The sequence below is a fragment of the Erpetoichthys calabaricus genome, chromosome 8 (assembly GCF_900747795.2).
Source record: "Erpetoichthys calabaricus chromosome 8, fErpCal1.3, whole genome shotgun sequence".
NCBI lineage: Eukaryota > Metazoa > Chordata > Cladistia > Polypteriformes > Polypteridae > Erpetoichthys > Erpetoichthys calabaricus.
This window is the reverse complement of record NC_041401.2, coordinates 112882610-112908317: the sequence shown is the minus strand read 5'-3', so window position 1 is coordinate 112908317 and position 25708 is coordinate 112882610. Positions and strand designations below refer to the sequence as shown.

The following is a 25708-nucleotide window of genomic DNA, read 5'->3' as shown; positions in this document are numbered from 1 at the left end:
TGAATCCGAACACAGGGTCACAGGGGTCTGCTGGAGCCAATCCCAGCCAACACTGGGCACAAGGCAGGAACCAGTCCCGGGCAGGGTGCCAACCCACCGCAGGACACACACAAGCACACCCACACACCAAGCACACACTAGGGCCAATTTAGAATTGCCAATCCACCTAACCAGCATGTCTTTGGACTGTGGGAGGAAACCGGAGCGCCCGTAGGAAACCCACGCAGACACGGGGAGAACATGCAAACTCCACGCAGGGAGGACCCGGAAAGCGAACCCAGGTCCCCAGATCTCCCAACTGCAAGGCAGCAGCGCTACCCACTGCGCCACCGTGCTGCCCTGTAACCATTTAGAATTCTCATATTTTCTTTATGTGCCTGACCAGAATAAAAAAAAAGTATTTACTAGCAGTGTTAGTGTATTTGAGCTTTCTTTTTGTAACATTAGTATTTATGTTGCAAAAATGTTCAATTTTTCTTTATAACATCAGTCTCAAAAGTTATAAAGGCAAATCAAAAAAGGAGGTTGCTTTCAAAACTAATAGAAATTGAGAAAACCTGCTCTTCTTGATATACATTCTGTGTAAGTAAATAAGCCAAAATCAACTCCCTGATTAGCGTACAAAAGGGTTACCCTTTACAGTACTATTGTTTTATTTATCATTAAGTTGCCTTAATTATGGATGAGTGATTTAATAAACTTCTTTATATATTAAAAATATATTTTGGTACAATACATTGGCCCAATGTATATACTCTACACTCACTTAAAGACATAAAAAATAAAGGAAAAAAATGAAGTATGGTAATACTAGAAAAGTCTAAATAAGGAAACTAAGTAAAGGGTATAACAGATATTGAGCATGTTTAGCATTTAATGATGTGTAGGTTAAGGAGGGTGTTCATAAAGGTTTTCCAAAGATAAAAGAATTTTGGGGACTTTCTCTACTGATTAGCTGAACTGTATGACTTTCTTTAGGATATAAAGCTGTCATCTTATCCATACCTGGCAACACCAGTTACCCAAACCATGTTTACTAAGGAAACTCTTACATTGGCTGCTTGCTTCTGTTACATAATAAGGGCTGAATGTCAAAATATTTGGCTACAACTAGTGCAAGTGGCAGCATATGAATTAAATCAAATTTATCCATCCATTTTTGTGAACCAAATTTAATTCTTCGGTAATTCCACCAATAAAAAAAATTCAATGCATGCATATAGCCCGAGATCAATGGATACAAGATGGTATGCAATACATGTAGTAAAATTCAAGTGGGAAACTAAGGTAGCAATAATTTTCACTTTAACAAAGTTACTGTAAGTTTGGAAACTCTAATCCGGCATGTAAAAATGTTAAAATTAACAATAACAAAATTCTAAAAAAGCTAAAATTTGATAATTTACCTCACATTTACTACGAAGTCCTGTTTCCTGAAGACGAGACCATATACTTTGGATCCTCCCAGCATGCTCCGGGTGAGTGTTAGTGTTTCCACAAGTGCACTGATGCTTAAGCATCATGGTTTCATATACCAGACCTGAAAATATAAAAAAAAAAGTCATAATCTGAGAATTCATACAGATATTTTGGCCAGTCTCATTCAGTTCTGAACTATTTTAGAAAGTATTATGTAGCCTACCCATGCAAAGATTGCACAATAACGATGTATAATATAGTAATGACCTGTAGTGAATCTGGGTTTGGATGGGGGCTCTTGTACTGAGATAGGAAAACTTGCAGAGGCAGGAGAGGACTGGGCTCTGGAGAGAGGCCGGTGACCTCCGAATGTGACAGGTATCCCAGCAGCCTCCATTGATGCTTGGTAGTTTCTCAACTGATGAATACGCTGTTGCTCAAGTAACAGGGCTTGCTGAAAATTAAAAGAGATTAAAAATTAGGAGAATGTGACCCACATATAAATGTTATCATGATGGCATGTTCTCTGAAAGCCTTCTTGGCACTATACAGAATTCTGCATCAAATTATTTAGAGACACTGTTGATACTAAATAGCCACCCTTGCAGATGATTATCTTCTTGCATACTTTCCACATCATTATTTGTTATCATCATTTAATTGTTTTTGTTCACAAATTATCTGCCGTAAAATTATCACATTTTGAACATGAGTAGATTCTTCTGGTAAAGCAATTAACAAACACAATAAAAACAAGGTATAAAGCCCAGGCAAAAGAAAGCATGAGGCACAGAGTTTGGAGCTGGACGGAAGCTGCAAATGGTTGATGTGTGTTTCTCTAAGCTAAGCATAAAACTCATTTATCTCCATTAATGGATATCAAAGCAAACAAGTTAAATTTCTCTGGAAGGGCATAGGTGAAGTACCATAAGGTGCAAGTTAAAAATAAGTTAAAACTAACACAGGTTTACTTTCTCATAACAACTATTTTTGTTGTCTTAATTCTGAAGACAGCAAATGGGACATTGCTAAATTCGAACTGTATAGTTTTCATAAACATTTGATGTCTTGCCTGAGAAATATGTCATTACATAAAAAAAGAATTGTGAAATTGTAAGGATGTTTTGTTGTGCTATTTTTATATAGCTGTGCTACTCAATTTAAACAGGTTGAAGTCTAATTAATCAATGCAGAACTCATACACTGTAATATTCAAAGGCAGCATCTGCAAAGCACCTTATACAGTAATGTATTTTGTAATGCATGTAGCATTTTTCATTCCATTCACAAATCCAATACCAAACAGAAAATAACAGAGACACACGAACCGGACAAATACACAGACAATCAGACACACAAACACTTGTTCTTTTATTAAGGTGGCTTTGTTATGAATGCATATGAAAACAGAAGAACTAAGTCAGAAAAGAAAAAGTAGATTAATGATAACCAAAGTAAAAAGCAGTGTGTCAAAACTGTGAAGTCAAAAAACATATATAAGGCTTAATACATGTGACAAAAATCACAGTCAAATAGAGAGGACAGGAAATCGAAAAACCAAAAAAGCACACGTTACCAAATCTTGTAACCAAATGCATGTGATCAGAGAACCATAATTGTCAAGATGGAAGATAAAGAATGTAACACACAAACTTAACTAAGCACAAAAACGATCTAATTCACCAAGCATCACAATGTTATGTGAAATACAGTTGTGCTTGAAAGATTGTGAACCCTTTAGAATTTTCTATATTTCTGCATAAATATGACCTAAAACATCATCAGATTTTCCTAAAAGTCCTAAAAGTAGATAAAGAGAAACCAGTTAAACAAATAAGACAAAAATATTATACTTGGTCATTTATTTATTAAGGAAAATGATCGAATATTACGTATTTGTGAGTGGCAAAAGTATGTGAACCTTTGCTTTCAGTATCTTTGCAGCAATAACTGCAACTAAATGTTTCCGGTAACTATTGATCAGTCCTGCACACCGGCTTGGAGGAATTTTAGCCCATTCCTCCGTGCAGAACAGCTTTAACTCTGGGATGTTGGTGGGTTTCCTCACATTAACTGCTCGCTTCTGGTGCTTCCACAACATTTCGATTGGATTAAAGTCAGGACTTTGACTTGGCCATTCCAAAACATTAACTTTATTTTTCTGTAACCATTCTTTGGTAAAACGACTTGTGTGCTTAGGGTCATTGTCTTGCTGCATGACCCACCTTCTCTTGAGATTCAGTTCATGGACAGATGTCCTGACATTTTCCTTTAGAGTTCTCTGATATAATTCAGAATTCATTGTTCCATCAATGAAGGCAAGCCGTCCTGGCGCAGATGCAGCAAAACAGGTCCAAACCATGATACTACCACCACCATGTTTCACAGATGGGATACGGTTCTTATGCTGGAATGCAGTGTTTTCCTTTCTCCAAACATAACGCTTTTCATTTAAACCAAAAAATTCTATTTTGGTCTCATCCGTCCACAAAACATTCTCCAATAGCCTTCTGGTTTGTCCACGTGATCTTTAGCAAACTGCAGACGAGCACCAATGTTTTTTTTGGAGAGCAGTGGCTTTCTCCTTGCAACCCTGCCATGCACACCATTGTTGTTCAGTGTTCTCCTGATGGTGGACTCATGAACATGAACATTAGCCAATGTAAGAGAGGCCTTCAGTTACTTAGAAGTTTCCCTGGGGTCCTTTGTGACCTCGCCGACTATTACACGCCTTGCTCTTGGAGTGATCTTTGTTGTTCGACCACTCCTGGGGAGGGTAACAATGGTCTTGAATTTCCTCCATTTGTACACAATCTGTCTGACTGTGGATTTGTGGAGTCCAAACTCTTTACAGATGGTTGTGTAACCTTTTCCAGCCTGATGAGAATCACCAATTCTCTTTCTGAGGTCCTCAGAAATCTCCTTTCTTTGTGCCATGATACACTTCCACAAACGTGTTGTGAAGAGCAGACTTTGATAGATCCCTGTTCTTTAAATAACACTCACACCTGATTGTCATCCCATTGATTGAAAACACCTGACTCTAATTTCACCTTCAAACTAACTTCTAATCCTAGAGGTTCACATACTTTTGCCACTCACAAATATGTAATATTCGATAATTTTCCTTAATAAATAAATGACCAAGTATAATATTTTTGTCTCATTTGTTTAACTGGTTTCTCTTTATCTACTTTTAGGACTTGAGTGAAAATCTGATGATGTTTTAGGTCATATTTATGCAGAAATATAGAAAATTCTAAAGGGTTCACAAACTTTCAAGCACAACTGTATATTTTAAAAATATAAATTCCTTTAACAGAGTTGATAGTGAAGAAGGAAAATGGAACCGTTGACAGTATCTTTGGCAGAACTGCCCTCAATAGAGCAAAACGCATCTTGGAAATAATGAGACAGAAATCACATAGAAAAAAAACTCTAGTTGTTGTAAAAAGCTTCCATGGTCTGCTAAGATCTTCATAATAAATACCTGGGAGTGCAGCTGGACGATAAATTGGACTGGACTGCCAATACTGATTCTCTGTGCAAGAAAGAACAGAGCCGCCTGTACTTCCTTAGAAGACTGGCATCCTTCAAAATCTGCAGTAAGATGCTGCAGATGTTCTATCAGATGGTTGTGGCAAGTGCTCTCTTCTACGCAGTGGTGTGCTGGGGAGGTAGCATTAAGAAGAAGGATGCCTCATGCCTGGACAAACTGGTGAGGAAGGCAGGCTCTATTGTTGGCATAGAGCTGGACGGTTTGACATCTGTAGCAGAGCAACGGGCACTCAGCAGGCTCCTATCAATTATGGAAAATCCACTACATCCATTAAACAGTGTCATCTCCAGACAGAGGAGCAGTTTCAGCGACAGACTGCTGTCACTGTCCTGCTCCACTGACAGACTGAGAAGATCATTCCTCCCCCAAACTATGCGTCTCTTCAATTCCACCAGAGGGGGTAAACGTTGAACATTATTCAAGTTATTGTCTGTTTTTTACCTGCATTTTTTATTACTCTTTAATTTAATATTTTTTGCTGCTGGAGTATGTGAATTTCCCCTTGGGATTAATAAAGTATGTATGTATGTATGTATGTATGTATGTATGTATGTATGTATGTATGTATGTATGTATGTATGTATGTATGTATGTATGTATCTATCTATCTATCTATCTATCTAATAGATTCACTCTACTATTTATGACAGCTTAACACTAGAATTACCAGAGTCTACGAAAAAACTCGTAGATCCGGCCCACCTTAAAACCATTCGCAGCTCTCTTTTGTCTTCTAAATGTGCTGATTAAGACGAGCCAGCAAGCAGCCGGCTATTCCATCCCCCACCGTCGCAGAGCGTTCACTAAGTTTTCCCAGCTCTTGCCTTGTTTGATTATCTGGGAGTGACTGAACTGCTAGAGTTTTAGTGTGGAAATAATAGGTCGCTATTTGAAACACACACAGTTCATGTGTGTTCCATTTCTACAGCAATCTGTGTAAACACATTTTTAAAACAGAAACGTTTTTCATATTTTAGTAGTAAATGACAAAATGTAGGCATAAACTATATAATGTATGAAGCCTGAAGTCCAAAGATCAAGTAAAAACACTTCCACAAAAGGTTCAAGATTGATACAATAGCTTCCGTGGCGTAGCGGTAAGATTTGCTGACTTGTAACTGAGAGTCCCCGGTTCGATTCCCACTCACTCCTATATTTGCCGTTTTCAGTAGTGAGCTCCTCTTTTTGTTAATATTATACAGTACACACATACATTTGGTTTGCGTCTGTAACACACGGTGTGCATTTATAGGACTTGTAAAAGTTACCGTATTTTTTTTTACTTTTATTCTCTCTAAATCACGATCACGATACATACTACCCCCCCCCCGACCCCCGGGATCTGACGTTGTTATTTTTTATTTGAAACGGAATAACTGGAGATGTGAGTGGTGTTTTGAGACAATGGAACTGGACATTCTCTCATCTGGAGGGATAAAAGCTGACACACAAACGCTGGCGAATCTGCCTTCTTCGTATCTCACCGTCACTTGATTTTTTTATTCGGTTTTATTGAGTGTTCCTGCTCATGCTGAATTAGAGTGCACCTTATGGTGAATGATGTCAAAACAACAAAAAAACACAGACGTAGGTATATATGATATTTGGAATTATTCGTTTTATGACCTGTATAGTACATTTCGGAAAACTTTGTGGCACGGATGCAACATTATTCATATTATTCATATTCATTCGAATAACATCTTGTGTTTTGTAATCAGTGAATGCGTATTTTTTTTTCCCGATCTTGCCAGTCCCCACATGTTGCTGTATGCTGTTTCTTTTGTATACTCCAGGACATGCAGAGGATAGAATAGTACAGAGCAGTAAGTTCAGCGTTATATGCAATAATCAGATTCAAATGTTAACTGTTCACACACATGCAAGGATAGTCTTTCCTACATTTACAACGTGTGTACCTGTTACAATGTACACGCTTCTCTCTATGCTGTGGTTCCTATTACACACCTGAAAGAAAGAGACAATATATGTGAAAACATCATCGCACTAATGCAATATTATTTGAAAATGAACAGCGTCAGATCGGGTGTGGATTTATGTTGCCGCTATTACTGAAAGAAAAAAAGATCAACATATGCGTTGATCCAGCAGAACTGAATAAGCTCACGCGCTCGTTAACTTTAAAATGTCAATCGCGGTTATTTCTGTTGATTAATTCATGCTTTTTTACTTAGAGTCAGAACAGGAGCTTTTTCAGCTTATTCAGCTTCTGATCTGACTCAAACAGCGCCAGTATAACTTCACATCCGATCTGACGCTGTTCGTTTTCAAATAATATTGCATTACTTCGACGATGTTTTCTGATTGGTACTATTCGCGTCATAAAATGATTTCTTCAAAACGTCACATATATTTGTCTTTCTTTTTTTAAAAAGTGTGTTGTAGCACTCAGCAACTGGCCACCTGCATGTTCTTGCGCACACTGAATAAGACAGCGCTATATGCAATCATCAGATTCATATGTTAACAGTTGTGTAGCACGGAATGGAAATCAGCAGTTCTTAGCATTCCACCACGCAAGCTGTCATATCAACCGCCTACTGTAACTTGCTTTCTGTTTTCTTCGGTTATAGTCTTGAATAAATGTGCACTTGTTTTGTTATACTTTTACATCAACATATGTTCCTGTGTTTGAGCTACATGGGCATACTCAAAAAATACACGTGTAATGCCACGAAAAGTGCATGCAGACACTTCAGTTCGCAAGCATTGGTACGACAATGCAGCCACAAGTACACTGCAGAGCTTTAGCACGTCTTTATGTGAAAACAGCAGTATCAGATGGGGAGTGTCTGATGATTGCATATAGCGCTGAAGTTACTGCTCTTTACTATGCTTTCCTCTGCATGTCCTGGAGTACAAAAGAAACAGCATACAGCAACACGTGGGGACTGGCAATATTGGGGGAAAAAACACGCGGTCGTATGTATCGTGATACACTGCAGAACTATAGCGAGTCTTTATGTGAAAACAGCAGTGTCAGATGGGGTAGGAAAGGATCCTGAACGCGACTGAGACAATGAAAAGTGAATTTAAAAAAAAAATAAAGCTAACCTTTACAAATATCATAAATTACACCGGCTGTTACAGACTGAAATCAAATGTATCTTTTTATTCTAAAATAGTGAAAATATGAACACTTCTCAAAAGAGAGTTGTGCAGGATCGAACTCATGACCTTCTGATTCCCAGTCAGCGACTGATACTGTTGCGCCACGGAAGCAGTGATAGCTAATGCGTGTCAATGTCACACACTAAGGTAGCTTTTTTTGGCGGTGGCTTTTTTTTTTGTACCTTTTGTGAAAGTGTTTCTTTGATATTTGGACTTCAGGCTTCATACATTATATAGTTTATGCTTACATTTTGTCATTTGTTACTAGAATATAAAAAACGTTTCTGTTTTAACAATGTGTTTACACAGATTACTGCAGAAACGCAACACACATGAAATGCGTGTGTTCCAAATAGCGATTTATTATTTCCATTCTAAAACTCCACTCACTCCAAGATAATCAATCAAGGCATGAGCTGGGAAAAGCTCGTTTACGTTCTAAGTCGGTGGGGGGATGGAATAGCCGGCTGCTGGCAGCATGTCCTTATCAGTACATTTAGATGACAAAAGACACTGGCGGAGAGGTGAGAACGGTTTTAAGAAGCGATTTAAGGTGGGCCGGATCTACGAGTTTTTCGTAGGCTCTGGTAATTCTAGTGTTAAGGCAAGAAGGATATACAGTAATAGCAAACACAACAGACTGACTTCTTGGGCCATCTTCTTACACTGCAGGAGGCGTACAGCAATGTGATGGAGAAAATGTGAAAGACTAGCATAAGGTGGCCATTATAGGACAAGTTGGAAATGTTTTTCGGTTCGGCAAGAGCAGTTTGTTGATCCACATAATGCAGGCATTCTAAGATAAAAGGACTGGGAAGAAAGCAATCAAGCTTGTTGCTGTATATGTGGTGGCATGACTCCTGACTGGAGGGAGAAACAGCAAAGGCAACATTTTTTTAATAAAAATATAAATAAATCAAATCAAAGGTTGAAGATAGTGTTCTGCATGAAAAACGATTGTATTTTGACAAAATATTGGGAGCTATTTAGAAAAAATAGCTTTTACAGCATATTATGAACAGTGATGTCTCCTCATCAGCCCCTTGAAGGTTCTATGATATTAAACCTGGGAACAATGCACTATTTTAGATTAAATTAATTCTTACTATATGTTATTGGGACTGAAATCAAATGCATGTTTTTATTCTAAAGTAGTAAGAATAAGAGCAGCTCACTTCTCAAAATGGACTCGTCCGGGGTCGAATCCGTGAAGTTTTGATTACCAGTCAACAGTTGATACCGTTGTGCCACAGAAGCGGTCGTAGCAAATGCATGTCAATGTGGCACCCTAACGCGGGTTCTTTTTCTGCAGTTATATTCTTGAATAGAAGCGCACTTGTTCTGTTATATTTGTACCTTTTGTGAAAGTGTTTATTTGATATTTGGAATTCAGGCTTAACACATTATACACTTCATGTCTACATTTTGTCAATTATTACTAAAACATGAAAAACATTTCTGTTTTAACAATGTGTTTACTGTACATAGATTGTTGTAGACACGGAACACACATGAAATGCATGTGTTCCAAATAACAATATAGATTTTATAAAAGGTGTCATTTTGCTTGACTTCTCACTCTATACAACTCTTAAGCAACTGACACGCAGGTAAACAGACTTTTGACTTGAGAAAACTGTGCCGCGGTGGGGGATGTGATAGCAGGCTGCTTGCTGCTTATCGACACATTTACAGGACAAAAGACGCTGATGGAGAGGTGCGAAGTGATTTAAGGTGGGACTGATCTACGAGTTTTTTTGTAGGCTCTGGTAATTCTAGTGTTAATATTTAAAAGGGTTTCTTGCAAAAAGGCTATATCTGAATGTAATGAGCAAAGATGTGATCACACTTTTTTTTCCCTTTCAATTTATGTTCCAGCCCCTTGACACTCCAACTCCAATTTAATGACTGTTTTAAGCAATGTGTTTTTTGTTTTTTAGAGTTCTTATTTCTTCATAATATAGACATGAAACATGTCTTTTTACCTGTTTTAGTGTTTTACATAAACATTCAAAATTGTGTCCTACTGCTTTTAGCTGTTTAAAAGTCCCACACACAGGGAAAGAAGTCAAAACAAAGAGCAATAATGAGGATGCTTGATTTTGTTCTTCTAATAGAGAAGTAAAGTCAAGATTGTGAAAGCTTCACTCATTTAACCTTCAGTGGCTAAGAACTATTTCAAACGACTTAATAAAATAAAAATAAAATAAATCTAAATCTATAAATCGAGCATCAAGAAACACTGCAGAGTATTTGCCCAAAGGGACTGAAGGAAGGCTAGATTTCATACTGCACTGCGAAGGTGGTGATATCTAGTGTGAAAATAGCATATTTAATCATATTTTAATACACAAGTGCAGTCAAGCATGATGCCTCGAGGGAAAGGACTGGCCTATCTTGCTTAATTTTCACTCTGCTATGAAAGCGAGGAACTCCAATCAGTGCAACTGAAAAATGCAGCCGTTGAAACATGCGGTTTATGGAAATTCTTAAATGACCCTTTGAAGTAATGGCCTTTCCACTTAATATGTAGGCCGAAGAGTAGGTCGAAAATAGTGCTCTGCATGAAAAATGATTGTATTTTGACAAAATACAGGGAGAAAAAACAGATTTACAGCACACTATGAAGAATCATGTCTCCTCAGCTGCCCCCCTTGGAAGATGTATATTCAACCTGCTACAAACTGCATTTTTGATGCTATTCATCTGAGATTTTCAAAAACTAAATCAGAAAACTAAGCCTTTTTGGTGTTTATGTTGCTACTTAGAAATGCTGCAACCTGAAATTATTATAACTTATAAATTATAACTGTGGACTTTACCCCCACTTGCATGGCAAGTGAAAAGTTTTCGATTTTTTTCCACTTCTCATTCTCATATAAATAACAGAAAAATACTTTTTATTTCATAGGATGTCTTTCAGGGTTACCAGCTTAGAACTTAACACTGTAACAAAAAACAAAAGAAATGGTATTCACTCTGAAGCTTTGGGAACAAACAGTACAAGTGTTCACCTGCCTAGAGAGACCATTTAACAAAACTTTACCAAGGTGAAAAGTCGTAAGAGGGAATAACAATCCTCATTTGTGTGATCACTAGAGATTTGATTAGCTTTGACATAACCAGAGTTAATGACTTCAAAAGCACTAGAGGATTTCAATCAACCATGCTGATATCCACTCTAGAAACTTTAAGAAAGGCCACCTTGCTGCCATGCTTTTTGTGTTGATTTTCCGGGTAATGAAAGAAATAACATGTATGCTTACCACAACAAAATGTTTATGAAAATGTACTGTAAAGTACACATCAAATTGCTGGACTTAAAAGCATGTGGTAGCAACTTCTTATGTCACATATGCCTGAATATAAATATGAATGACTTTAAACTGCTATCATTCTCATTTCTACTTACATTTTTTGAATGCTTTAATGCATCAGGTGGTTGCAGCTTTAGTTTTGTTGAACCAAACTTTCTACAAGTTTTGATTTCCCTCAACTAATAAGTGGCTAATAATTGCCTGTAAAATAAATGGTTACTTAGATTAGTTTATTTTTACAATAGAATTCTTATATTGTGTTACATTCTCAGAAGAACAGCTCTGGGCTTGACTTTGCATTTAACATTAAGTAATATTTCAGTTTTATCTGTTAGTGTGTTTTGTTCTCTTAATACTAATTGGAACTTTATAACATTTTCAATTAAAAATTAACAGGTAATTTCTAATGACATGCCTATTTAGAGTTGGAATCTAGTTAAAGACATTTTAACTTGGGTTAATTAAGTTAGAGATGTAATGAATGCTGTTAACACTAGAATCCCTAAAGCTTATGATTATTTTTGTTGTCCCTGACCTCCTTAAATTTTCCCGACATATGCCAATAAGCTAGCTCCTTATCACTGCGCTAATAGCCCGCTTTTGTTTTACAAATGTGTGGTTTAGCAGAATGCAACCTGCTACACCCCTACACCCCACTCAGTCTGATGAAAGCATCAGCCTGTTGCAATCCTCACAGCTCAAGTCTGTGTTGAAGTGTTTATCTGATAATGTGTTTGCAAGGAATAAAATAGGTAATGAAATATTGTGATTTCAGATACATAGATGTCACGTGTCTTCCATTTTTACAACGATCTGTGTAAATATAGAATGACAGAGGAAATGTGAGGGAAGAAATGCTGAAAACATGGCTAAAACAGAAAATGTTTTTATATGTTGGAGCAATAATGACATAATTTTCATGTGAATTGTAGGATGTATGAAGACTGTAGCCCAAATATCCAAGAACCACTTTCACAAAAGGTATAACAAAACAAGTTTGCTTTTATTCAAGAATAAAACCGAAGAAAAAGAAATTGCTCAATTGACATGTTGCTGAAGACCAACTATCAGTCGGTACAAAGTAAAAGACGTTCACATACTGTACGTGTGTGTTTGCGCATTTAATTTTCAACCAGTTGTCACAATGGTAACACTTCCCCGTCACTGCGCAGATGTTGCAGTGGATAAGCTAATTCCCATGTCGTCTCTGAATTTACCGCTTTGAGCAGTGAACTACTGTTATTATTATTATCACATAATAAAAACATACATTTGATGCGAGTCTGTAACATCCTCTGTATATATTTATGGTACTTGTAAAAGATGTTACTTTTCCTCGCACATGGACATTCAAATGATTTTTTTTATTCAGTTTTATTCTTGGATTCATGAATAAAACTGAATTTGAATGATTTTTTTTTTTTATTCAGCTTTAGTCCTGTATTCTTGAATAAAACTAAATTTGAATGATTTTTTTATTCAATTTTATTCTTGAATAAAACTTAATTTGAATGATTTATTTATTCAGTTTTATTCTTGGATTCTTGAATATAAAAAATCTTTCAAATGACATGTTGATGTGGATGTCTATGTATGAGGAAAAGTAACATCCGCTATAGACACTGCGGTGTCTATTTGCTCAACAAGACACCAAGAAGAAATGACTGAGCTGCGTTTGTGTGTCTGCTTTTATCCCTTCAGCACTAACTTGTACAAGTACCATAAATTTACACCGGCTGTTACAGACTCAAATCTAATGTATGTTTTTATGATATAATAACAACAATAATAGCAGCTCACTACTAAAATGGAAAATGCTAGGAGGACCCAGGATCAAACCTGCAACCTCTTGGTTATGAGAGAACAGTTCTTACCTCTGCACCAGCCAAGCAGACGTTTTTACTTCCTATTGATTGATAGTTTTTAGTTTTTACACATTGCCAGTAACATGTAAATTGAACAATTTCTTTTTCTTCGGTTATATTCTTGGATAAAAGTGTACCTTTGTGAAAGTGTCTATTTGATGTTTGGACTTCAGCCTTCACACATTATATAGTTCACGTCAGCAGTTTCTCATTATTATAACATGAAAAAAGTTCTGTTTTAGTTATGTGTTCAACATTTCTTCCCTCGCATTTCCTGTCATCTGTCCAGACATTATAACTGTACATCTGCTTCACTCCTGTGTGGAGAAGCTACCTCAAATATTCTACTCCATATTTTGAGATGTCTCTAGATTTCTATGGAAATATGCAAAAAGACTGCTTATCTCATATCATTAAGTGACTCATTAGGTGGTTTTAACTTCTTACATAATGAAATCCTTTGAGAAGTTTAGTTAGTGACAACAACTAAACAAAACACCTTTTATAATGTACTTCTGCTTTGCATGAAGTGTTTAAAAGGATGGGTTTTCCTTTATCTGATATGAATTATGTTACCTGCCGGAAGAGAATCTCTTGTTCAGCTTGTCTCTTCCGGATTTCCAGGTCTTCATGCTGTTGCTGAGTTTCATCTTCATCACTCTCAAGAGGCTCCTGCTTAACTTGGACAAGCCGAAGAATGCCATCTTTGGGACCAGTGGCAGCAGCATGTTCTCCAAATGGTTCATCCACTAGGGCTTGATGCTCTCGTAACTCCTCCTCTGTTTCTTCAGGGTGGCTCTCAGGCTGCCTTCCTGGTTCAGTTGGCTTTGGAATCATCTAGAAAAACAAGGAAAGGAAACACCCTATTACTTATTATTTCTTAGAAATGTAGTTAAAATACTACTTTTAAAGATTTCTGGTTAGTTTAAAAACATAACCTTTATGAATTTACATCTTTTTTGTTTACTTCAATATATTTGTAAGAATGGCCAACATGTCATCAATTGAATAACAAGAAAAACACTTCAGAATCTCTTCAACATATAGATTTCATCTTATTTTTCTTTTTAAGTATCTTTAAACAATTAAACACTTTTCATTTTTCAGAACAATAAAACAAAAAGTAGAAATATATAACTTTCTCATGCAGTTATTTCTGTTTAAGGATCTTTCTGTACTTTGCTCTCAAGTATTATTGCTTTTAGAATAAATGAGCAGTTAGAAGTATAAAAGTGCTTTGAAAATGTATATAATAAAAAATAAACTATAACCAAAAATTAATTAACTATAAACTTTATTATCAATGTCAACTTCTAGTGTTTAGAAGAATGTTTATTACACATAGTAACTGAAGTCAAAACATTACACAAGTACTGGACATCTCTGTATATCTCACTCACTTTTATACTTCTACTATTCCCTTTGCTGCTGAACTGTGCCTACACTGTCAGCTTTACACAAATAAGTATGTTTACCGCCTTTAAATAGCAAAACACCAATTACTCTATATACCCACAGTTCACTTAATTTTGAGTCTATTTATTACTCAACATCAATTATTAGATTTAATATCTTCACATAGACAGATGCTTACAGCATTTGCCATAATTTAAATTTACAATTAAACATTTAAAATTAAAAACTTTTTTTTTGTCTAATTTAAGTTATCTATGATGTCTGTTGCCTAGTCAAATAAAAAAACTGTACTTACTAATCAACAAATCCACAAACAACCATCCTTTTCTTATAACTACAGTATGTAATAAATAAATAAATAAAGCTTCAAATAAGTCCACATTTACGGAAACTGAACTTATGACCACGGGCCATTAAAAATTTCATGAGAAGCCAGCCCTAATGAGAAATTTATGCTCTTACCTAAGCTTAAAATGCATGGTGTGACTGTTGACGTTTCTTATTTTTTAGGACTAATTTTCAAGAAAAAGTACTATCAGAAGTTTCAGTACATTTTATTTTAAGCCAAGAACATAAAGGTTGAGGCTTGATTTCAATGTTATTCAAGAGTGGGCAAAAGACACTTTTTATACAACCATGGGTACAACAGAAAAACCTAAATATAAAAACTAATATTTGATTTCTAGTATTTGGTTTAAAATGAAATTACTGTACATGGGTTAAGTATCTGCTATACTTTAAGTAAACAGATAAGAGCCCATACGTTATTATAACTTTATAAAATGAAAGTATATTTCAATGACTTACTGGATCAAGTGCAAATGTGATGTTATCACCTCTGACAGAGTGAGTCAAAACTGCTCAGTTGACAAGTAAGTGAGACAATTACTTTCTTTGAAGGGTAGTGATCTATTAACACATCATTCACCAAATGTTATATTCCTATATTAATTACAAATTCATCAGTGTCCTCATCCAAAGTTAAATAAGTTATATAAATACTACCATACAAAATTAGCATGAAGTGCAGCAACTGAAATATTTGAACATACTGCTTTGATGTTGCAACATATAACATTTTTAGACATGCTAGGGGCTGGAGCAATCTCAGCAATACTGTAATGGAAGCAAAGAATGGATAGGAATAGAAAGAGTGCCAGTCAACTGCAGGAGCCACTAACCCTAATCAGCCTACGGGATAATGATGGAAAATCAGAGTACTCAGAGGAACATGTGCACAGAAATGCAAAGAACATGTAAAGCCCACATGGACAAAGATAGGGTATGGGATTTGAACCCAGGATGCTGGATCCTTGAAGGCAGCAGCATAACAAACAACTGCACTGCCATGCTGCCCTGAAAAAATGTATTTGGTCAATCTTATTCTTGTAAGGTTTGAAAATACTGATAATGCATGCATTTTGTGCTTTTAAAAATTATATGATAACATCATTATAACAATGTACTTTTTTGACTTTTGGCATTATATAAATTGATTTATATTAAAATGAATTATGATGTTCAGTTAAAGACTTTTGACATTATTTCCATAAATTTGGCTGAATATATCATCCTGTATTATTGTAATATTTTGAAATGAGTGAGATCTGAAAAATAAATTTGCTTACTAATACAGCATTGATTTTTTAAACACAGACTATTAACTTCACTTAATAAGATGCATTAAAAATAGAAACATTTACAGTAAAACTATTAGAAATATTGATGTATCTTTGGTGTAGCATGGTAGTATAAAAGTTATTGATGTTGCCTCCCTCCTCCTGTGTCCTGGATTCATATTATTGCATGGTCACTTTCTGTGCATAGTTTACGTTTTTGTTACACATGTTTGCAGGGCACACTCACTGACATACTCAGATATACGCACCAAATTAAAACAATCAATTAACCTACTAGGCACATATTTGGTAAATGGGAGACAAACACAATGGACTGCCACCATATTCAATCACTGTTTCATATCTTCTGTCCAGTGCTGCAAGGTAGGCTCTGGTGATGTGTGACCCTTACCTTGAATAAGAAAATTAGAAAATTAAATAATAAGCATTTGATGATTTTTCTTTGGCAGCAAGGTAATGCTGCTGTCTCACAGCTGCTGGGACAAGGGTTCAAAACCCACCCTGGACATAATTTGTCTGGATTCAGCACATTCCCCACATATCTCGTGAGTTACCTCTGCATACTCTGGCACTTCCAATACATTCCAAAGAAATATGTATGGGTGTGTGTGTGTGGCCACTGTCTGGCACTGTTCAGGTTTCTAGCCTTGCATAAGCTCCTGCTTTACTTGAATATGTAGAAAATAATATGAGTTAATGGTCTGTAAAATTGGATTATGTGAGTTTAGTAAATTGATAAAACAGATTGCCTTTTCATCACCATGTTAGGTAGAACATTTAATTTCATTTCTGTAATTTACTGATTGTTAGACGAAGCTGAAAAAAGTCAACTAGTATTTTTGTAAATTTGTTTAATTAGCCAGGTCATTTCTCTTTTACCACTTCTTTGAGTGAGTATTTAGTAGGAACTGTGACATTTTACTGCTCCAACATTAATGAGGAAATGCATATCCAGCCAAATATTCATTCCTGTAATAATGTTCTGGCGTAACAACTATTTTCTAGGTTCATGAATCTACTGAAAAATTTGAAGAAATCTTAGGATTTATTTTTCACTGCATAATGAGGGGACATAATTAAACAACTTTGCCTTCAAAAGTACATGGTTCAATTTACTCTGTGAACATCAAACTGCAATAATTTTCACAATTGTTTCATGCTTCTTGTATATACTGTACAGTGTGCTTACATTTTATATTACCAAATTTGGATGAAATGCAGTGACTTCAAGCAGCTTCAGCAACTGAAATATTTGAACAAACTGCTTTATTCATAGGAGTAGCTTATGACTGAACAGTGTTAAAGAAAAAGAAAAAACTTAGTCACCCTTCTTGGGATTAAAATTAAAGCAGAAGCAGCAACTCTGTTCAATGACCAATAGAAATCATTATGGAGCAGTACAATACATCACCATTTTTGAGTTTACATTTTGCTTCTTATTCTGACTACTTTAATTTCCTTCCATACTGCACTTGTTTTTCTTCATTTCTTGAGTACACATTAATTGGTCTTGGCAGAAGGAGCAGACCTTTTAAGTTTCCATTTGATTTACTCCCTCCCTCCTTGAAGTTTATATTAGTAAGGCTAAGAATTCATTAAATATCACACTTTCTGTAGAAGTATCCAAAATTAAACGGGTAACATATCTCATTGTAACATTACACTGTAAGTCTTAAGACTATGTTCATTTTTTTGATTTTGTGAAAAACTAAATTACATTATGAACCCGCCCCCCCTTCCCCAAAACTAACGCTTTTAATCAAATGGCAATCTTTCATACAAGCCAAAATAATATGCTTGCTTTAAAGAGAGATAACTTTTTTTTGAGAACTATCTTGACCTTATTAAACAACAAAACGCTAAGGTTACAAAACAATGCAAAGGTCAGTTTGGCCATCTTTATGTAACACTCTAATAAAAATAGTGTTACCAAAGGATATTTTATTTTAAAAGCAAATGTGAGGGAGTATACCTTATGTATTTTTATTAACCATTTGTTATTTGAGCAAAACTACCAGTTCAACTACCACCGCAACTGTGCTTAAATCTGCATTCATTTTTATACCTCTCTCATTCTATTTAGTATTTCAGCTAATAGAGTACAAATGAATGCTGTAAAGCTGTAAGTGTATAGTTTCTATATATTTTATTACTTTGTCTTTTTAATTTCATAACCCCAAACAAGTGAAAAGAAGCACTAAAAATAGACAGAATACTAATGTGTTAAATCATGGAATAATATAGCAACAGCAACACAGCAGAAAAATCATATCCTGGAATAGGTAAAACAGAGACAAAAAGGCAATACGAAAGAACAACACCAAACGTAAACAAATTCATATTCTTATGTGCAATGGAAGACTGTCCTTAACCTCACAGCAAATATGTGTACAGTACTTTTTACAAATAAATGTTTCGCATTACAAAGATCCTGCTTATTTACAAAATTCTGATTACATAAAAAAGGATTTAAAATCAACTATTTAATAAAGAAATGTAACAACCACAATTATTCTGCATGCTGAAAATTATTGTGTGTGAAACAGATCTAATTTATGTACTTTGTATGTTATAAATTAAATGTGGCTATTTAAAACACAAGTTATTGTGTGGCTATATTATTCCAGATGTGTCATCACCCCTTTGCTTAAAATAATGTCAATAATTATTTTTGTAAAATGCCATCATCTGTCACAAACAATACCACAATACACCTGCAGAGGGTGTAAGATTCTTATAAGAGTGCATATGACAAAATACTGTAGGTGAGTCCACTGGAAATTGTAGCTGGAAAATATTTCTAATCATTCTTACAGAGGAACAGAACTATAGTGTAGTATTGAGAAGACAGGAAAAAGAAATGGCCTGGCAACGTAATACATGATTTTGTTGAGATACTCCTTAAATGCTGTTTGTGAATTCACTGTAGCATTTCCTTAAAAATATACTAATTTATTCTTGTTAATTAGTGTGGAAGAAACTAAGCCACAATATTTTAATGTAACAAAAGGAGGTATTTAATAGTATTAATGCTGATCCAGAACTTTACATTAAAGTCCTGAAAACCAGTTAAAGCAGTCTCCAGTCTTTATAATTTAGAAATCCCCCCCAACCGACTCTTGCCATAAATCTTAGTTCACACCAACAAGAGTTAGGTCATGTCGGGTGACCCTTAGTTAGCAAATATTTATCAGATTTATTGCTTACAGAGATCATTAATGTCATCAGTAACTGCCTGTCCTTGAAACTCCAAAACACTCCGTACCTATAAATTGAACATATATTCTTCGACATTTGGGCCTTGTGTCTAGCATCAGAAAACCATACCTGCAACACAACAGCACATGCTATAAAATGCACTGAAAACACAACAAACAATATTAACTAATGATTGATTATTTCTAAAGCTGCACATCTATATGAAAGTCCTAAGTGGATTTGCATTTTTTTCCTTGCTAGGCATTCCCTGGAATGCAAGTCTTTTTATGCTTTGTTATTTATCTTCTCTATTAGTGCTGTAGGTGCTATAGAGTAAGGAGACCCAATGTTTTAAAAGGCAGAGTGTGAACATTGCTTTTTCTTCTAGTTTGCATAGTTGAGACAACTACAACAAAAAATGACTAACAGGCTTGTTGTGGAAGAAAGGATGGTTAAAGATATTATTAGTGCTATCACTATTTTATCAGCCTAAATAGATTTCAATGTTAGGCAACACAATTATTTATGGAGGTGAGGGGGAAAATATGGGAATAATACTTTAAATATAAAAAAGTACATTCTTATCTACTGTAAATATAGCTATTTAAAGTTACTATCACAAGACAGGGGGATGGCGGACTAAAAATGTGCAAAAAAACCCCCCAAAAAAACCAACCTGCACTACAAAATATAACTGTCATAAGAGATAGCAAAACAATAATTAAGGAAATGTTACACCAAGCAAGGTGGGGTTAACACCCATGAAATTCTCTCAAAGCCTGAACTGAAATCAAAGTCTACAGCAGAGTTTCTATAGCGACAACAGATCCAGACCAAATCAAGTGTGTATGTTTGAATGAAGTCCAAGCCTGGCGCAGCTACAGCCTGATGGCAACCATCCAGAAGAACATTATTGACGTCAGAGTACTCTGGAATTGCCTCATCCATGCCCTCTTCCACAAACAAGGGATTTATTTTATTTTCTTTAAAGACCAACTACCGTGGGATACAAGCTTTGCTGAATTTGTCAATAGGCTACTTCCTTGTCCAAATATGTGAAAATACGGAAAACACCTAAGATAGAAAAAGTGTTTTCTTGTCTAAAACAGCTAAGAGTTTAATGCTGTAAACGAGAAAGGGGGGGAGGACATTTTCTTTTTATTTGTCAGAGTTTTCATTCTTCCTGGATACGGCATTGAATGAAAACAAAAATACAAGCACACACACTTGCAGTGGCTTGTTCTATCTTAATTCTCAGGACTGGGTTTATGCTGTATAAAATTTACCATGAAACAGAAAAGCAAGTCAGTGTTTCCAGTTTTTCTTCAAATTTAAATTTAATCAGTTGAAATGCAATGAATGACCTAAAATGGTAAAAATTTACACAGTAGAGGTAGAGGTTTACATTTGAAGTTTAGGTTAGCAAACACTGAAAAAAGGGAAATTTCAGAATATTACAAAAGGGCTTTCTTTGGAGAACAACTGATAGGTTACAACCTACAGATGTTCTAAAACAGTTAAAGTAAATTAAGCCTTGCAGGTTGAAGAAAAGAATTTGCAAAAGTGTCCCAACTTCTGTTAATTACTTAAAAACACTGTGTGTCTTAAAGTAGAGTTAAAACAGACTGTATTACTACACCCTCTGAAGTACTATATGGACAATATTACACTGTAGAACGTTGTAAATTCCAGTGATAATGGCAAGAAAATGGTAATTAACAAATGAAATGAGACCAAGCATTAATACCCTGAGAAGTGTAGGCCTTTCATTTAAAGAAGTTGCAAAAAAAAAAAAAAATCTAAGTGTCAGTGAGTTTAGTGTCCTTGGAAACTGGAAGAAACTGTGATAGGAAGATATCTGGCAGACCCAAAGTCACAACCCAATCAGAAGACAAGTTTCTGAGGGTCATAAGCTTGTGTGATAAGCATCTCACAGCACAACAGTTTCAAGCAGAGCTTAGCAGTGGTCAAGAAAAGGAAGTCTCAGATTCTAGATAGATAGATAGATAGATAGATAGATAGATAGATAGATAGATAGATAGATAGATAGATAGATAGATAGATAGATAGATAGATAGATAGATAGATAGATAGATAGATAGATAGATAGATAGATAGATAGATAGATAGATAGATAGATAGATTATTGTGAAGAGGAGACTTTGTGCTGCAGGTTTGATAGGGTGAGTGGCACCAAGAAAGCTATTCCTTAAAGGACAAAACAGGACACTGAAATACCGGCTGTGGACTACTGCAGACTGGAAGAAGGTCTTATGGACTGATGAATCCAAATTTGACATCTTTGGTTCATCATGCAGGGTGTTTGTATGCTGCCAATTTGGTGAAATGATAGTTCCTCAGTGTGTGACACCAATTGTCAAACATGTAGGAGGAATTGTGATGGTCTGGGGTTCTTTTGCTGGAGGCAGAGTTGGTGACTTGCACAGAGTGACTGGCATTTTAAATCCAAAGGGTTAAAAAAACTTGGCATTATATCAGCAAATGGTGGCTACTTTGATGAATCAAAATTTGAACAAAATTTTGTACACAAAATGATTCCTTGACTTATTTTTATTTACCATTGTTGAATTGTTCTATGCCTTGATTTAATGAAATATTAAGACATTAAAGTGTGTGCATTTCTATAAAAATTGAAAAAACTGAGGTGTTCTAAAACTTTTCACCAGTAGTGTATAAACACACTGACATTTGTCAATATTTTAAACATACTTACAATAACACTGTTTTTAAGTGGAGACAAATGGCTAACATTTCCTTATTTATTTATTTTTTTTTTACCACTTTTCCAGGTATGGATCACAAGGATAACAGATGAAGTTAGCAATACAAGATTTCGGCATTCCCAGCCACTGCACCCAGCTCTACCTTAGGAATTCCCATTATATCTCAACATGTCTTGGATCTTACCCTGGATTGTCTCCAATGATCCATGCATGGCACACCTCACTTGATGCTGAACAGAAACTTAAAACTGGATCTACAGAGGGATCTGACTGTCAAGCTCTTTACTCAGACATTGAAAATAAGTTTGGCAGATGAGAACTGGAACATCATACGAGCAACCTGAAAACATTATCTCATTCTTTAGTCACAAACCAAAGTTTAAACCATTTATGAGAATGGAGTTGTAAACTGAAAAAAAGCTTTGTCTGAAGACATAGCTTCTGCTTCACCACTAGTGATCAGAGAAATTGTGAAGTTTCAGTTGTCACTAAAATTTGTTTTGCAGATAATTTCACCACTGTGAACTCCAAACTTACTAAAAGTTTGGTGATTTTAAGGTTTTTTGAGATTAAAAAATAACGAATATTGATCCCTAATGCCTTGTTTGCACTTCCCCATTTTTCTATAGCTGTGTAATGCAGATAATCTGTAGCATACCAGTAAAACCAATTCTATTTATGTGTCTTGTTTTTTTATCACCGAGGAAGATCCCCATCATGCATATTACTGCATTTTCTCCAAAGAAAAACTTGCTACACCGAAAGCCCCCAAAACGCCATTACCTAGAAATCACACTTTCGCTTTTCAAGATTCCTGCAGATGAAGGTGGAGATATAGACGCTCCAATTGCTGTATAGCTTTGAGTTTCTTTTCTCTCTCTGAAACCATCTTGGTGATAGCAATTGGCAATATTGTCATCATAATTGAAAGCGAGGGTATCTAGTACATAGTACTGTAAGAAATACATTTCTGAATTCACAAAATGTTTACATGTGACAGGAAATGAGCTGGTATTGATTTATTTTTTCTCCATCACAGATATTTATTTAAATACTAAAATTACACTAAGAGGCAAACAGAATTAAAGTAGGAAAACATTTTCTCCATTACAGATATTTACTTAAATAATAAAATGACACTTAAATGGAAGCAGAATTCATGCAGGAAAACATTTCCAAACAGAAACTAAGCACTTTTTTCTTGTGTTACTAGCACAAATTTCAATGGAAGTTAAACACCAGAGTTTCACTGCAAAATCAATTTCTTGTAAATTGTTTCTCTCATCACTAGTTGCCACCACTGGGTCGGATGCAACATCTACATGCTGCCCTTAATCTTATGGTGAATCTCATAATTATTACTTCTAATCTCAACTGTGAAACTCCTTGTTTGGTGCATCTGAGCAGTCTTTCAACTGCAGAAAGCAAAACACTCTTTTAGTAGAGTAGCAAAAGCTTAGATTTGGAGGTGTTGATTATTATTTCTATTTGTCTGAGATTACAGTTAAAAGAGAAACATTAAGATAATATTGACTAGAAATGTCAGGCAGGAAACCCTCTGGTTGCCAAACTGGATACTCCAAGAGTCTTAACAATGTGAAATCCTGCCCATGAAAAATCATGCAAAAGGAAATTCAGCCTTACAACAAGGATCTGAACAACTTATCAAATGACAGAAGTGAATGGTCAGAGAACAAATACTCTTGTAGCAACAATCAGAACACTACATACACTGTATATTGTTATAACTCCTCCAAGTCTACAAAACATTTGGATCATGAACTTTCACATCTGTTCAAATATCTGACAAAGGTGTAATCCACATTAATCTATACTAGATTTGAGACTAATCCTCTGGTTCCAATAACCCAATATTGACTTTTCAAAGGAAAGTGAAAAGCACAACGCTCCAGTAACTAAAACACAATTTCTTGTTCTCGCTTTCAAAACCTGGGACCACTGGTGTCACCACTGGAAGACACAAGATTACTGTTCCTTTCACAAAGCACATAAGATGCATAATAAACAAGGCACTTTGACAATATCCACTGCTATCATCATTTCTTGCCAGGTCTCATCTACCCCTACAATGATCCTAAGCTTTTTAAATACCGCCATGACTGCAAACAAAAATTTAACCTAAACTTACCAGATGCTTGAAGCATTGCCTCCTCCAATGAAGGTGAACCTGTAACCTTTGAGTAGCTGCTCATAGTGTATTTACTCCCCCTCATTAGTAAAAAATAAGAAAAGATTTACTTTCTTGTATTGATGAACTGTATACCAGAAACTCTATGAGGCTTCAACACATTTTCGAAAGCTTCATCAAATATCTCCTACACAAGAACCTTGAAATGGGCCATGGCTAAAGCTCTTCTTGCTAGTATATTTTAATCACATTCACAGCGGTTCATACTAACGCTGCATTGAGGATATCATTCTTAAGTATGAAAGCTTAACCTAAGACTATCTTCATGACATCAATGACATTTAGGTAGTCTGCCAAACATGATTCTCAAACAAGAATGCAAGTCTGGGGATAACCCATTAAAAATGAGTAGTGAAAGTGAATATAGGCGAAATCCTGTGCTGTTGTTATCAGTTCAATGAGCTGAGTAGCACAAGGTAACTGGAGCTTAGTAATTGATTTTCACGTTGTTATGAGCACTGTGATAGAGAAGACAGACAGACAGACACGCATTTAGACCACCACAGCAAATGGCCTCTACATACTGTTATTTTAACTACCGCATCACTATATGGCATAATAACAGCAAAAAGAATTTAGGTAAGCATTATGATCTATTAATACACATGTTAATAATATTTGTATTTCAAATTGACAGCAACGTTAAATTTCTTTAGTTATTTGTTTAGACATGCAGTCAAAAGGTTGATGTTGTGCAGCCTCATCTGTGCATCTATGGGTTTTGGTAGGCATATATGTTGATTCTGGTGTTCCCTGCCTGGAGTTTACATGTTTTCCTGCTGGGTTTCCTCAGTGTGCTCCGGTTTCCTTCCAAAGATATACAGATTTGGTTACACTAAAATGACGCTAGTGTATGTGAGTGCTTGTATTCACCTTGCAATGAGCTGATGCCTTGTCCAGGGATTGTTTCTGTCTTGTGCCCAATGCTAGCTGAAATGGACAAATCCCTGGACTGATGGATTTAATCATTAAACATCCTTTTCAGAGATATTGCGGTAAGGTGTCATCTGAATTTAATGGGTGTTCCAGGAAATTCACAACACAGCCTGTTCTCACTATGATAATATCTCACACTGCCACCTGGTGGATTCCTCCAGATTTATGCAAAGTATGCGCGCAAGTATAAACACTACAACGCTTGCGTAGCAGGAGCGTCCGCTGCAGCATGCGTCGCGTGAAGTATAAATCCGGCCTTATTGTTCCAACCTA

The 25708-nt window shown here is 35.7% G+C and overlaps 1 protein-coding gene across 1 annotated transcript in view; it reads right to left on the bottom strand.

The window, feature by feature from the left end:
• hdac4 (histone deacetylase 4) overlaps window positions 1–25708 on the bottom strand; it is a 552364-nt gene that overhangs the window by 110825 nt on the left and 415831 nt on the right. The window contains 3 exon segments of the mRNA XM_028807299.2: window positions 1407–1540; window positions 1687–1873; window positions 13869–14129. Coding sequence (XP_028663132.1) covers window positions 1407–1540; window positions 1687–1873; window positions 13869–14129 — 582 coding nt within the window.